Source organism: Camelus ferus, chromosome 13 (assembly GCF_009834535.1).
Source record: "Camelus ferus isolate YT-003-E chromosome 13, BCGSAC_Cfer_1.0, whole genome shotgun sequence".
Classification (NCBI taxonomy): Eukaryota; Metazoa; Chordata; class Mammalia; order Artiodactyla; family Camelidae; genus Camelus; species Camelus ferus.
This window is the reverse complement of record NC_045708.1, coordinates 48,640,424-48,653,956: the sequence shown is the minus strand read 5'-3', so window position 1 is coordinate 48,653,956 and position 13,533 is coordinate 48,640,424. Positions and strand designations below refer to the sequence as shown.

Sequence of the window (13,533 nt, the reverse complement as noted above, 5' to 3'; positions counted from 1 at the left end):
TGGGAAATAATAAATTGCAGGAAATTTCAACCCAAAAGGGATAGAATTAGATCAATCTATTTAACAAAAATAGCTACAGAATACAGGAGAGTGTACTTTTATGCCAACAAAATAAATCTTATGCAATGAAATTCTTAAACAGTTATAAAAAACATTTGGTGAGGCAAGCTGAAAAAATTTCCATGTAAAAGGTACCTTCCATTGTACTTCTTTTCCACTTAAACCATAGCGAATCTGAAACTGAAGATTATTCTCTGGAAAGACTGGCTTTTCCCAAGATATTTTCAATAATCCAATTTTTACAGTAATTTCTGCTGTCACACTGGATGGAGGCAGTGGTTTCACTAGAAATTTTTTTAAAAGTATTATGTAACAGTAATTGAAACAGTAATACTGTTTTAAAAACATTGTGTTACAATCTTTCATACCTTCTATTTATAAAGCAAAGTCTTTCTCAAAACTTTCTCATTCATTATCTTACTCGACTCCCCACAACTTTATGTGATACATAAGAAAGGAAATCTATTTCGCAAATAAAGAGGTTGACTGAAAAAAGATCAATACATTGCCCATGTCACTCGGCACGTTAGCAGTAAGACCTGATTAGAAATTGAGCCATGGGCTCTACATGCAAAAGATACCATACTGAGCACATGATGAATAGCAATAGCAAACTCTGTTCTAATTAGAGCTTTAATTAAAGGCAAAAAACATGCACTGCATCCATTTTCACATGTGTGAGTTTCTAACTCTTCTATCGTCTTAAGTATTTCTAGGTCACGGTCAGAGGTGGTCTTGCAGAGTGAAGCTTTGGTTCTCCATAATCTAAGGAAAATGGGCTTTTTAAAGGGCAAAAATGAAGGCAAAGATGACTATAATGGCAAGAGCTTTTAAAAAAGAGTAAAAGACAATATGTAAACTTCAACATATTTGGGAACTAACTTCATCAACAATAATTCTTTAGACTGTTAATTACCAAAACACCTAAATATTTTTATTACTATAGAGTTTCTCATGCTCATATGCCAAGAAGGCATTCTTCACCAACCAATAAGATGACATACATTTCGTCCCTTAAAAAGATGTCTCCTCCTCAGGAAAGGAAGTATGAGTGTTCAAGGGACCCTAAGCCATTAAATCTGTGATTGCATTTGACTGAATCACACAGATGTCACAAGGATACATTCCAGGAATATCTAGTTTGCAGAAGGGACACTCATGTAACAATAGTTACGTGATTCCCACAGTACCCACACTGGGGAGGTGCGAGCAGCTTTCTGCATTTTATGATTGATAAAACAGTAACAGTGCTCGTGTGACCAGGCCAAGTTTACAAAGCGCGTAACAGGTGGAGCTGGCATTTGGATCCTCAAGCTGAATTTCCACATTGTTTTCTAGTACTCTGTAGGCAATATAAGCCCAATTTTAAAACTCCTTATTTCAGTACTGAAAAGAGTAACATCAAAGGTTGTCAGATAGAGAACCGAATCCATGCTGCAGTTGTCATCCGTTACATGTGACGGTGAATCTGTGCCTGTTTTGGGGGGCGGTAGGAAGGTTCTTTGCTATCCCAGGGTATTAAGTACCAGAGAAGTACTGCTTATGGTAAAATCCCTTAAAATGGAACCAAACTAAATAGTGCAGGGATGGTGAGGTGTTGGATCAATTAATCGGGACTTTATATTGAAAAAAAAATCTTTTAATTATGACTTCATTCTATATTTAACAAAATGTAGGTTTGAATTCAGATGTGTACTAACTATTTGAAAAAACAATAAATCAAATATTAATTTTTGGTATCATTTCCCAACAAAATAGTAAATAGCATCAAAGAAACTTTTACCTCTGCTGCTGTACAATAACAATTGGGTCATTTGTCAAAGATTTCACAGTGACACTAGAGGGATATGCCAAAATTTTGAAAGGCTCTATTAATCCTCTGAAATCAAAATATCTTTTAAAAAGATGTCTAAAATATTATGGTTGGTGTCATCATTCTTATCTATTTTCTCTTCATTTCACTTTAGTTGTTTTGAATACTTTTGCTTCCTACGTAGCTTTACAAGTTAAAGCCTTGGGTAATGAGTACTCAGATTACAAAAGCTGTCAGAGTACCTAAATTAAACCTTTAGATTAAAACCATCAAACTGTTTCATAAGTATATTTGGAGAAAAACGTAAAATAGTTCATTATTTAGAATACTACTACTAAGTTTCATTCCCAGTGACTAATATAGTTCATCAAATTGTATGCTGAAAATATCCTTATTACTAAAAAATTGTGCTGTAAATAACTTAAAATAAAATCAAAACTGTAACACTTTCTAAGGCTGATTGTCTTTTCTATTCCACTACAAACAGGAAAAAAAAAATCTTTTAATATAATGTGATCAGAAAATGGTAAAACTCAAGAGTTACCCTGAATCAATCTGAATCCAAATCTGCTAATAAAAATGAAGACATACAACATAGTCTGACATACCCACGGAATCAGGAACGACACACGTCGGTGGCGAGTCAAGTGAACCCAACGGGTGATTAATTCTAATCCACATTGTATAGCCGGATAACAGAAAGATTGGCTGAAATATGCATTCATAAAAACCATCTCTCTGCAAGTGGCAGTCTTTGGGTTCAGATATGGGATGAATAGATGGAACATCAGAACAGTAAAGGCTGCTCCTTAAAAGATACAAAAACAGTAAATTAATACACAAATTGATGAAAGCAATAAGATATTTGAGAATTCTGCTTTGCTGTTTAAAAGAGACAGTTTTTGCTCCAACTGAAAAAAAGATGTTCTTATTGGAAAGGCATTTCTGAATTTCCAGCTATATCACAATCTTTCCATAAAAATAGATAATAACCCTTATTAAATACTTCATTAGACACTAAGTAGAGATGCAAATGAAATAAATGACATAGTTCTAATACAGAGATAAGGATCCAACTAGAGATAGAACTTATAACACTTTGAAAGCTAACCTAACATTAAACCTAAGTGATAGAATTTTAAAAGTATAGATCATAGATAGTAATGGGGCATTCCTGAGATGGAAAGAAAGGGTAAATTCCTTACACTTTAAATAGGGATTAAATGACACAACAAATTGAAAGCATAATTGATAGTTAAATTACAGCATAACTGACATTGTTCTAATATTTTCTAGTTCAAAGTAACATAATTAAAAGAATATCAATTCTTGATTTGCATATGAATCATATAATCAGGTATATCACCTATCTTCTCAGAGAAGAAAATTAAGAAAGCATTTTTTCATCACTGCATCTCAATCAACACTACACCTCAGAGCACACAAAGCATTTCTCCTTTCTCCTTTTCTCTCAAATAGCCCTTCTGCCATTATTTGCTTTAAACATGGTATTTCAGTGGTCAAAGTAGCAGTTACTGTTTACACAGGAACAAGAGTAAGGAGGTTACAAGAAAATGGAAAATCTATATTCTTCTGTCCCTCATTTTCCATTTTTGTGATATCTTTTTCTTCCTGTTTTCTTAAACTTACAATTGAATGTATGTGTGTGTGTGTGTGTGTGTGTGTGTGTGAATGAGTGTGGTGAGTGAAGTTAAATGAGAAAGAGAGATAAGGGTTCTCTGCATAAAAAATGAGAACCATGACCTTATACAGAAGCACAGTAATAATGCACTTGGAATCCAAAGCACCATTATCATCACAACAGCAATAACCATTTACTGAATGTTTACCAGGAGAAATCACACCACTTACTATAATTAAATAAAATATGTCCTTAATTCTTGCAGAAACCCTGTAAGTCCTACTATTTACTCCACTTTACAGACAAGGAAATTGAAGCTTAGAGAGATTAAAAAGTTCGACCAAATATATGCAGCTAGATTCATGGTTCTTCTGTAAATACTAGTAAGATTAAAATAAGTCAAAGCGCTTTTGGAATAGTCATCCACAAATAACCATTTTTAATGTAAAAATACCATGGAAAGAGTACAGACAGATTACAAAAGTGAAATGATACACCATGAACATTCTATTGATTTAAAAATAATCTTATCCAGTAAGATGAAGACAGCTATTATTCCAACATGAAAAATGAAGAAATTGCCCCACTTTTTCTAATACTGTGTAAGAACAGACTGGTAGCGTTAGGAATAGAATTCAGAACATAGTATTTGAGGAAAGGGATCTGATTTTCAAGTAGAAATTTTAGATTTTAAGAATAAATGAGCACAAGAAATACAAACTAAAAGTCCAAATACAACTTGAGACTGGGCGTTTAAGAGCACTACACATCCTTGAAAACTACTGAGAGTATTATAAAAATTAAAACGTATCCATCTTCTCCTAACCAAGAATGTTATTATTTCAGATAAAAAGTCTTTGCAGAGAAGAATACTACAGGAAGACAATGACTTGAATTCTTTTTAAAACAGGGAGGAATTAAGAAAACAAGCATAAATTAGTCTTTATTAGAACATTTCACTCCTTATTGTTTCTTTCTTAAATAATCTTACCTACTTCTAAAGGCCATTCATATTATCTCCTACAATCTCTGTGCCACAACCTCCAACTTTTTTCTTAACCATTAACCTTCAGCAAATGATACAAGGCTAGACATTCTCCTCTAGTCAATTCTCCAGGTCAAATTAAAATGCATAGAGATTAAAATTTGGGGGATTTCATTCAATAGTTAAAATGCAATTGTGGAGAATTAACTTAATCACCAGGAAAAATAATCTGAAGTAAAAACAAACTACAATCTTGTGTGTGTGAATTTTTTTCAAGAATCAACGATTTATTTAATTCCTCAAAAATTCCTTAAGTATATTCTACCTTCCTCTTTGAGGAATAAATCTACAAAACTACTGGTAGAGTGATATATTTACAGGAAATGTTTATGTCACCATACCCACAGAAAAATAAAACAGCAAAAATGGTACATACCTATGATACCTCAGCTGCAAAGCACTTCCCACAAGTGATTGGATTGCATTAGTTGACCATCTGCAAGTCATTTTAGTTAAGTACCCATCAGTTTCACATGATATATTGATATTGACATCTATTTAAAACACATTAAAATATTAATATAAAGCAAAAACACCAAAACATTTTTAATGAAAATAAAATTTCCTTACATCTTCAAAGGGGCTCTAACATAGAGTCCATAATAGAAGTGTATCTGGTGGAACAAAAGGAAGAAAAGCTCGGGGTTCTTACCAATCACATATAATTCAGCATAGCGATGGTGGCACTCGTGCTCATTGCAGCAGTACACTGCGTCATAGGTGAACTTCCCTCGAGGTCTGGTTGCATTCAGATTGGGAAAAGTAACTTTGCTAACATGGTCACCCACAACATCATACTGGCTTTGAGGAATTTTCTCAGCTAAATTCATCCACCAAACAATCTTTTTTGAGGAAACAATCTTGTTTTCATTTTTATAGACGCAGTGAAAAGAAACGTTAGACCCAACACTTGTCAGAATTTTAGGTGGGAAGTATATGACATCTGTAACGGGGGAAGGAAGGCAGGATATCAGAGGAAGACAGAAAACATCGTATAAGCAATTGATATCATTTAAAAAAAAAAAAGATTCACAAGGCATTCAGGATTACAAAACTAAAATGAGTGTGCCCAGAGACTGAAGAACTGTGGCTGCCTGCTCGTGTACAATTAGTAAGTTCCCCAAGCACTCACATTCCCAAGTGACTTGAGCTTCCATAAAGGTCTTCAGTATTTTCTAAACACAGAGGCTTACTCATTATAAAATATGTTTTAGTGAGCAGTTGTCACTTGCTGATAGGCAGAAAATTAATGAAAATGAAATATAGTAATTCCACAATGATATGTCTTCCATCAGACTCTGCTGGAATCAGTTAACCTTAGGGCAAGTTCTTAAACAAATCCCTGTAAAACAATCCCTGTAAAACAAATCCTGAAGAATAAATAGTGATTGCCATTGTCTTGTTCGGATACATGAAAATTTCAAATAAGCAAGTAAAGTAGAGACATAAGCTTTACATAGGAAATCTAGTTAGGAAATGTGAAATTAATGACACAGTGATAAGCAAAGCAGGCAAAACTGTAAATATTGTTCGGTAATATCATTTTTTTTTTCTAATGGAGGTACTGGGGATTGATCATAGGACCTCGTGCATGCTAAGCATATGCTCTACCACTGAGCTACACCCACCCTCTGTAATATCATTTTAAGTTATTTAATGCCAGTATCCTGTGGTTGAGGACAAGGGGAATCAATATTTTTCTAAAATACTATTTTTAAATGCTTATACACTACTCCTTACTACTCTTTCAGTCGCCTATATTTCTTATTAGAAACAGAATAAAAGTAAATGAATGTTTACATAGGAAGAAAGAATTTCTGCCACAGTACATTACAAGAACAGTGTATTTCAGTTGGACAATTCAAGGTAGGCTATTTTCTCCTGATAGAATATGAGTATCTGTATTCATACATGTCATTTGGCTTCCCTTTGAAACAAAACCACAAATGCTTCATTAGTTTTTACTATTTAAGTTTTCTCTTTTCTGTAACAGCCTGCTAAACTCCACTGTCTTTACACTTAAAATCCACATAAGACATTTTCGTTTTGTATGTCTACAGTGGAGCATAAATAGGAAAAAACCTCACAGCAGGAAATTACTGGAGAGAAGCCAGTCCATTAGATTTATAACCCTGGCCCAGGGCAGCCCTCAGGCCTCACTGGTGCATTACTCGCTGCACACAGGCACCTAGCGCTGACCCGAGAGATCGTTAACCTTCCTTCAGCATGCTCACAGCTCCTTAGTGAGCTGCCTCAAAAGTCTCAGAATAATTCCACTTTTTAAAAAAGAGTATACATGAGGTTTCAAAAAATTAAGCTGAAGCTTTTAATTTGAAAGATAATTTAAAAACTCAAAGCATTTCACTTCAAAATTACGTGCCTAAGTAAGATTTAATTGAGAAACAGAATTAAAGTTACAGTGCATTGGCACAATTGTATGCTAAAATAGCTTAAAAAGAAAACAAATTATTAGAAGTTCAATGATTTATAGAATTTACATTGAACAAATATACTGAAACAGATATGAGGTAAATTTTGAATATTTAATTTTCAAAATTATATAAATATATCTTTTTTTAACATTTTTTATTGATTTATAATCATTTTACAATGTTGTGTCAAATTCCAGTGTTCAGCACAATTTTTCAGTTATTCATGGACATATACACACTCATTGTCACATTTTTTTCTCTGTGAGTTATCATAACATTTTGTGTATATTTCCCTGTGCTATACAGTGTAGTCTATTCTACAATTTTGAAATCCCAGTCTATCCCTTCCCACCCTCCACCCCCCTGGTAACCACAAGTCTGTATTCTCTGTCTGTGAGTCTATTTCTGTCCTTTATTTACGCTTTGTTTTTGTTTGTTTGTTTTTGTTTTTTAGATTCCACATATGAGCGATCTCATATGGTATTTTTCTTTCTCTTTCTGGCTTACTTCACTTAGAATGACATTCTCCAGGAGCATCCATGTTGCTGCAAATGGCATTATGTTGTCGGTTTTTATGGCTGAGTAGTATTCCATTGTATAAATATACCACCTCTTCTTTATCCAGTCACCTGTTGATGGACATTTAGGCTGTTTCCATGTCTTGGCTATTGTAAATAGTGCTGCTATGAACATTGGGGTGCAGGTGTCATCCTGAAGTAGATTTCCTTCTGGATACAAACCCAGGAGTGGGATTCCTGGGTCATATGGTAAGTCTATTCCTAGTCTTTTGAGGAATCTCCACACTGTTTTCCATAGTGGCTGCACCAAACTGCATTCCCACCAGCAGTGTAGGAGGGTTCCCCTTTCTCCACAGCCTCTCCAGAATTTGTCATTTGTGGATTTTTGAATGACGGCCATTCTGACTGGTGTGAGGTGGTACCTCATTGTAGTTTTGATTTACATTTCTCTGATAATTAGTGATATTGAGCATTTTTTCATGTGCTTTTTCATCATTTGTATGTCTTCCTTGGAGAATTGCTTGTTTAGGTCTTCTGCCCATTTTTGGATTGGGTTGTTTATTTTTTTCTTATTGAGTCGTATGAGCTGCTTATATATTCTAGAGATCAAGCCCTTGTCGGTTTCACTTGCAAAACTTTTCTCCCATTCCGTAGGTTTTCTTCTTGTTTTATTTCTGGTTTCCTTTGCTGTGCAGAAGCTTGTAAGTTTCATTAGGTCCCATTTGTTTATTCTTGCTTTTATTTCTTCTAGGAGAAAATTTTTTAAATGTATGTCAGATAATGTTTTGCCTATGTTTTCCTCTAGGAGGTTTATTGTATCTTGTCTTATGTTTGTCTTTAATCCATTTTGAGTTGATTTTTGTATATGGTGTAAGGGAGTGTTCTAGCTTCATTGTTTTACATGCTGCTGTCCAGTTTTCCCAACACCATTTGCTGAAGAGACTGTCTTTATTCCAATGTATATTCTTGCCTCCTTTGTCGAAGATGAGTTGACCAAAAGTTTGTGGGTTCATTTCTGGGCTCTCTGTTCTGTTCCATTGGTCCATATGTCTGTTTTTGTACCAATACCATGCTGTCTTGATGACTGTAGCTCTATAGTATTGTCTGAAGTCTGGGAGAGTTATTCCTCCAGCCTCTTTTTTTCTCTTCAGTAATGCTTTGGCAATTCTAGGTCTTTGATGGTTCCATATGAATTTTATTATGATTTTTTCCAGTTCTGTGAAATATGTCCTGGGTAATTTGATAGGGATTGCATTAAATCTGTAGATTGCCTTGGGCAGTGTGACCATTTTAACAATACTGATTTTTCCAATCCAAGAGCATGGAATATCTTTCCATTTTTTAAAGTCTTCTTTAATTTCCTTCCTCAATGGTTTATAGTTTTCTGTGTATAATTCTTTCATCTCCTTGGTTAGATTTATTCCCAGATATTTTATTACTTTGGGTGCTATTTTAAAGGGGATTGTTTCTTTACTTTCTTCTTCTGTTGATTTATCGTTAGTGTAAAGAAATGCAACTGATTTTTGAACGTTAATTTTGTAACCTGCTACCTTGCTGAATTCTTCAATCAGCTCTAGTAGCTTTTGTGTGGACCTTTTAGGGTTTTCTATACATGGTAACATGTCATCAGCATATAATGACACTTTTACCTCTTCTTTTCCAATTTGGATCCCTTTTATTTCTTTCTCTTGCCTGACTGCTGTGGCTAGGACTTCCAGGACTATGTTGAATAGGAGTGGTGATAGTGGGCATCCTTGTCTTGTCCCAGATTTTAGTGGGAAGCTTTTGAGTTTTTCACCGTTGAGTACTATGCTGGCTGTAGGTCTGTCATATATAGCTTTTATTATGTTGAGATATGTTCCCTCTATACCCACTTTGGCAAGTTTTTATCATAAATGGGTGTTGAATTTTATCAAATGCTTTTTCTGCATCGATTGAGATGATCATGTGGTTTTTGTCCTTTCTCTTGTTGATGTGATGTATTACATTGATTGATTTGCATATGTTGAACCAGCCTTGTGTCCCTGGGATGAACCCACTTGGTCATGATGTATAATCTTTTTTTATGTGTTGTTGGATTCTATTTGCTAAAATTTTGGTGAGGAATTTGGCATCTATGTTCATCAGTGATATTGGCCTATAATTCTCTTTTTTTGTAGTGTCTTTGCCTGGTTTTGGTATCAGGGTGATGGTGGCTTCATAGAATGAGTTTGGGAGTATTCCCTCCTTTTCAATCGTCTGGAAGAGTTTGAGAAGGACTGGTATGAGTTCTTCTTTGTATATTTGGTAGAATTCCCCGGTGAAGCCGTCCGGTCCTGGACTTTTATTTGTAGGGAGGTTTTTAATTGCTATTTCTGTTTCCTTTCTAGTGATCGGATTGTTCAAGTGTTCAGATTCTTCTTGATTCAGTTTTGGTGGACAATATGTTTCCAGAAACTTGTCCATCTCCTCTAGGTTATCCAGTTTGGTTCCATATAGTTTTTCATAATATTCTCGTATGATATTCTGTATTTCTATTTTGTTTGTTGTAGTTTCTCCATTTTCCTTTCTTATTTTGCTAATTTGTGCTCTCTCTTTTTTCTTCTTTGTGAGTTTGGCCAGAGGTTTTGTCGATTTTATTTACTTTTTCAAAAAACCAGCTTTTGGTTTGGTTGATTTTTTCTATGGTCTTGTTAATCTCTATTGTATTTAATTCCTCTCTGATCTTTATTATTTCCTTCCTTCTGCTGCTTTTTGGGGCTTTTTGTTCTTCTTTTTCTAATTCATTCAGGTGGTGGGTTAAATTGTTTATTTGAGATTGTTCTTCTTTTTTGAGGAAGGCCTGTATCGCTATAAACTTCCCTCTTAGCACTGCCTTTGCTGTGTCCCATAGGTTTTGAGTGGTTGTGCTTTCATTATCATTTGTCTCAAGGTATTTTTTAATTTCAGCTTTGATTTCCTCATTGATCCATTGTTTTTTCAATAACATATTGTTTAATCTCCATGCTTTCCTTTTTTTCTCCTTTGTTTCTCTGTTGTTGATTTCCAGTTTCATGGCATTGTGGTCAGTAAAGATGCTTGAGATAATTTCTATCTTCTTAAAATTGTTGAGGTTTCTTTTGTGCCCAAGTACATGATCGATCCTGGAAAATGTTCCATGTGCACTTGAAAAGAATGTATATCCTATTTTTGGGGGGTGTAATGCTCTGAAAATATCCACCAAATCTAGTTTTTCTATTGTAGTATTTAATTTCTCTGTTGCCTTGTTTATTTTCTGTCTGGAAGATCTGTCTAGTGATGTTAATGCAGTGTTAAAATCTCCAACTATGATTGTATTCCCATCAATATCCCCCTTTATCTCTGTTAGTAATTCTTGTATGTACTTAGGTGCTCCTATATTGGGTGCATATATATTAACGAGTGTAATATCCTCATCATGTATCACTCCTTTAATCATTATAAAATGTCCTTCTTTATCTTTCTTTATGGCCTTTGTTTTAAAGTCTATTTTGTCTGAAATCAGTACTGCAACACCTGATTTTTTGGCTTTTCCATTTGCATGGAATATCCTTTTCCATCCTTTCACTCTCAATCTATATGTGTCCTTCTCCCTAAAGTGGGTCTCTTGTATGCAGCATATTGAAGGTTCTTGCTTTATTATCCAGTCTGCCACTCTGTGTCTTTTGACTGGAGCATTTAGTCCATTAACATTTACAGTAATTAATGATAGATGTGTGTTTATTGCCATTTTGAACTTATCTTTGCAGTTGAATTGGTATATCCTCTTTGTTCCCTTCTTCTTCCTTTTGTGGTTTGGTAATTTTCCTTTGTATTATCATGGATTTTATTTAATTTTTGTGACTCCTTTGTAAATTTTTGGCTTGTGGTTACCCTTTTTTGTAAATCTATCAACCCATTACTATAACTGTTTTTATTGAACTGATAGTAACATGATCTCAAACCTATCCTACTGTTAAAAAAATTTAAAAAAGAAAGAAAAAATATTCTATATTTCCCTGCCTCCCTCTCCCACTCTCAGTGATTTGTATGTCTTCTTTTATAATTTCATGTTTACTTTATTTGTAATTCATGAGTTATCACCTTTCCAGTTGTGTGTTTCTCATTTCTGTAGCATCCTGCTGCTTTTCTATTTAGAATAGCCCTTTCAATATTTCTTTTAGCATGGGTTTAGTGTTGCTAAACTCCTGCAGCTTTTTTTTGTCTGTGAAACTCTTTATTTCTCCTTCTATCCTCAAGGATAGCCTTGCTGGATAAAGGATCCTAGGCTGCATCTTTTTTTCATTCAGGGCTTTGAATATATCTTGCCACTCCCTTCTGGCCTGTAGTGTTTGTGTAGAGAAATCAGCTGAGAGCCTTATGGGGGTTCCCTTGTAACTTACTCTTTGCTTTTCTCTTGCTGCCTTTAGAATCATTTCTTTATCCTTGACTCTGGACATCTTGATTATGATATGTCTTGGTGTGGGTCTATTTGGGTTCTTCCTGTTTGGGACCCTCTGAGCTTCCTGTACTTGGATATCTGATTCCTTCTTTAAGTTTGGGAAGTTTTTGGTCATGATTTCTTCAAAAACCTTTTCAATCCCCTTTGATCTTTCTTCTCCTTCTGGGACCCCTATTATGTGAAGATTGGGACGCTTTATATTATCCCATAGGTCCCTTATGCTATTTTCATTATTTTTTATTTGCTTATCTTGTAGTTCTTCTGAATGGGTGCTTTCTATTGCCCTGTCTTCTAGATCACTAATCCGTTCCTCTGCATTATCTAGTCGGCTTTGCACAGCTATTAGATCATTCCTCATCTCTGTCAATGAGTTTACCCATTCTACTTGGCTCTTCTTTATAGCTTCAAATTTCATTTTTGACATATTTTATATCTCTAAACACTATCTCTTTTAATTCCTTCAGCAATTCGATCACTCCTTTTTTGAAATCTTGATCTAGTAGGCTATCGATGTCTATTTCGTTGATCTTTCTTTCAGGGGATTTCTCTTGTTCTTTTAATTGGGAAAGGTTTTTCTGCTTCTTCATCTTGCTCATACCTCTTTGGCACTGTGGTTTATGGAGTATCAGTTGTTTATTTTGGTCCTTAAGGATTTTATCTATCTGATGCCTATTTAGGAATAGAACTTAGGAAAAAAAGAAAAAAAATAAGAGAGAGAGAGAAAGAATTTTAAAAGAAGGGAGAAAGAGGGTTTGAAAACAGTGTATAATGAATAATAGAAGAGTGAGTTGAAGCAGAGTATTAATCGGGTTGAGACGTCCTTTTAAAAACTTTACAAAAAAAGGGGGGGGGATGAATAGATGTATTTGAAACCTGTGTCTAATCAATAGCAGGACATCAAAACCCAAGAGAAATAGAAATGAATTAAGAAGTAAAGATTAAGAGAGTAATAGAAAATAGAACAGGTAAAAACAGATTTAAAAAAAAAAGGGGGGGGGGATTTGTCGGTGTTCTCCTGGAGTCTGTGTGCTTTTAATGTGAAGTCTTTCTGTCTTCGTCCTGTTTTGGAAGCTCAGCTTGCTGTTTTCAGAGGCCCTCTGTTGGCGCCCTCTTCTGTGCTGCTCCCAGCACCTGTCGGCAAGCAGATCGCGCCTCCTCCTAACACTGGGTCAGGTGCAGCTCTCTGCTGTGGGTGGGCGGGTCGCTGCCCCGCCGGATGCCGCAGTCAGATGTTGCAGACTGGCCGGGGAGGAGGGCGGGTCGTGCCCCCCTCCCAGCACCTCGGTCAGGGGCTGTGTTCCTGCCCGAAAGGTGGGGGGGGCCACTCTCCCTCTACCTGCGCCGCCGGTAGTTCCTCTCTCTGTGCGGCTGCGCACTCCGCCCTGGTCGGCGCTCTGCAGGTGGGCTCGGGGAAGACCGAGGGACAGCCCTGTCCCTGCTCCGAGCCAGAACCCAGCTCCTTGTTTGTCTTTGTGGAGCAAGTTCTCTGAGGGACCAGGATGGAAGGATCCTATCTGCCCCGGGCTGCAGGCCAGTCTCAGTCTGGCCTTTGAGGCTGCTAAGCCCTTCGGTGCAGATGCAGGTT

At 35.7% G+C, this 13,533-nt stretch overlaps 1 protein-coding gene across 6 annotated transcripts in view; it reads right to left on the bottom strand.

Annotated features, from left to right (window-relative positions):
* The window catches only part of LEPR (leptin receptor), a 93,708-nt gene that overhangs the window by 27,683 nt on the left and 52,492 nt on the right, over window positions 1-13,533 (bottom strand). For all 6 annotated transcript variants that reach the window (XR_004325128.1, XR_004325130.1, XR_004325129.1 and 3 more), the window contains exons 8-11: window positions 5,213-5,503; window positions 4,937-5,054; window positions 2,482-2,681; window positions 196-344 (exon numbers count right to left, since the gene is read on the bottom strand). Coding sequence is in view for 2 of the 6 variants with exons in the window: in XM_032494502.1 (XP_032350393.1) it covers window positions 196-344; window positions 2,482-2,681; window positions 4,937-5,054; window positions 5,213-5,503 (758 nt within the window). In the remaining 4 variants the exon portion in view is untranslated. The remainder of the gene's footprint in view (window positions 1-195; window positions 345-2,481; window positions 2,682-4,936; window positions 5,055-5,212; window positions 5,504-13,533) is intronic.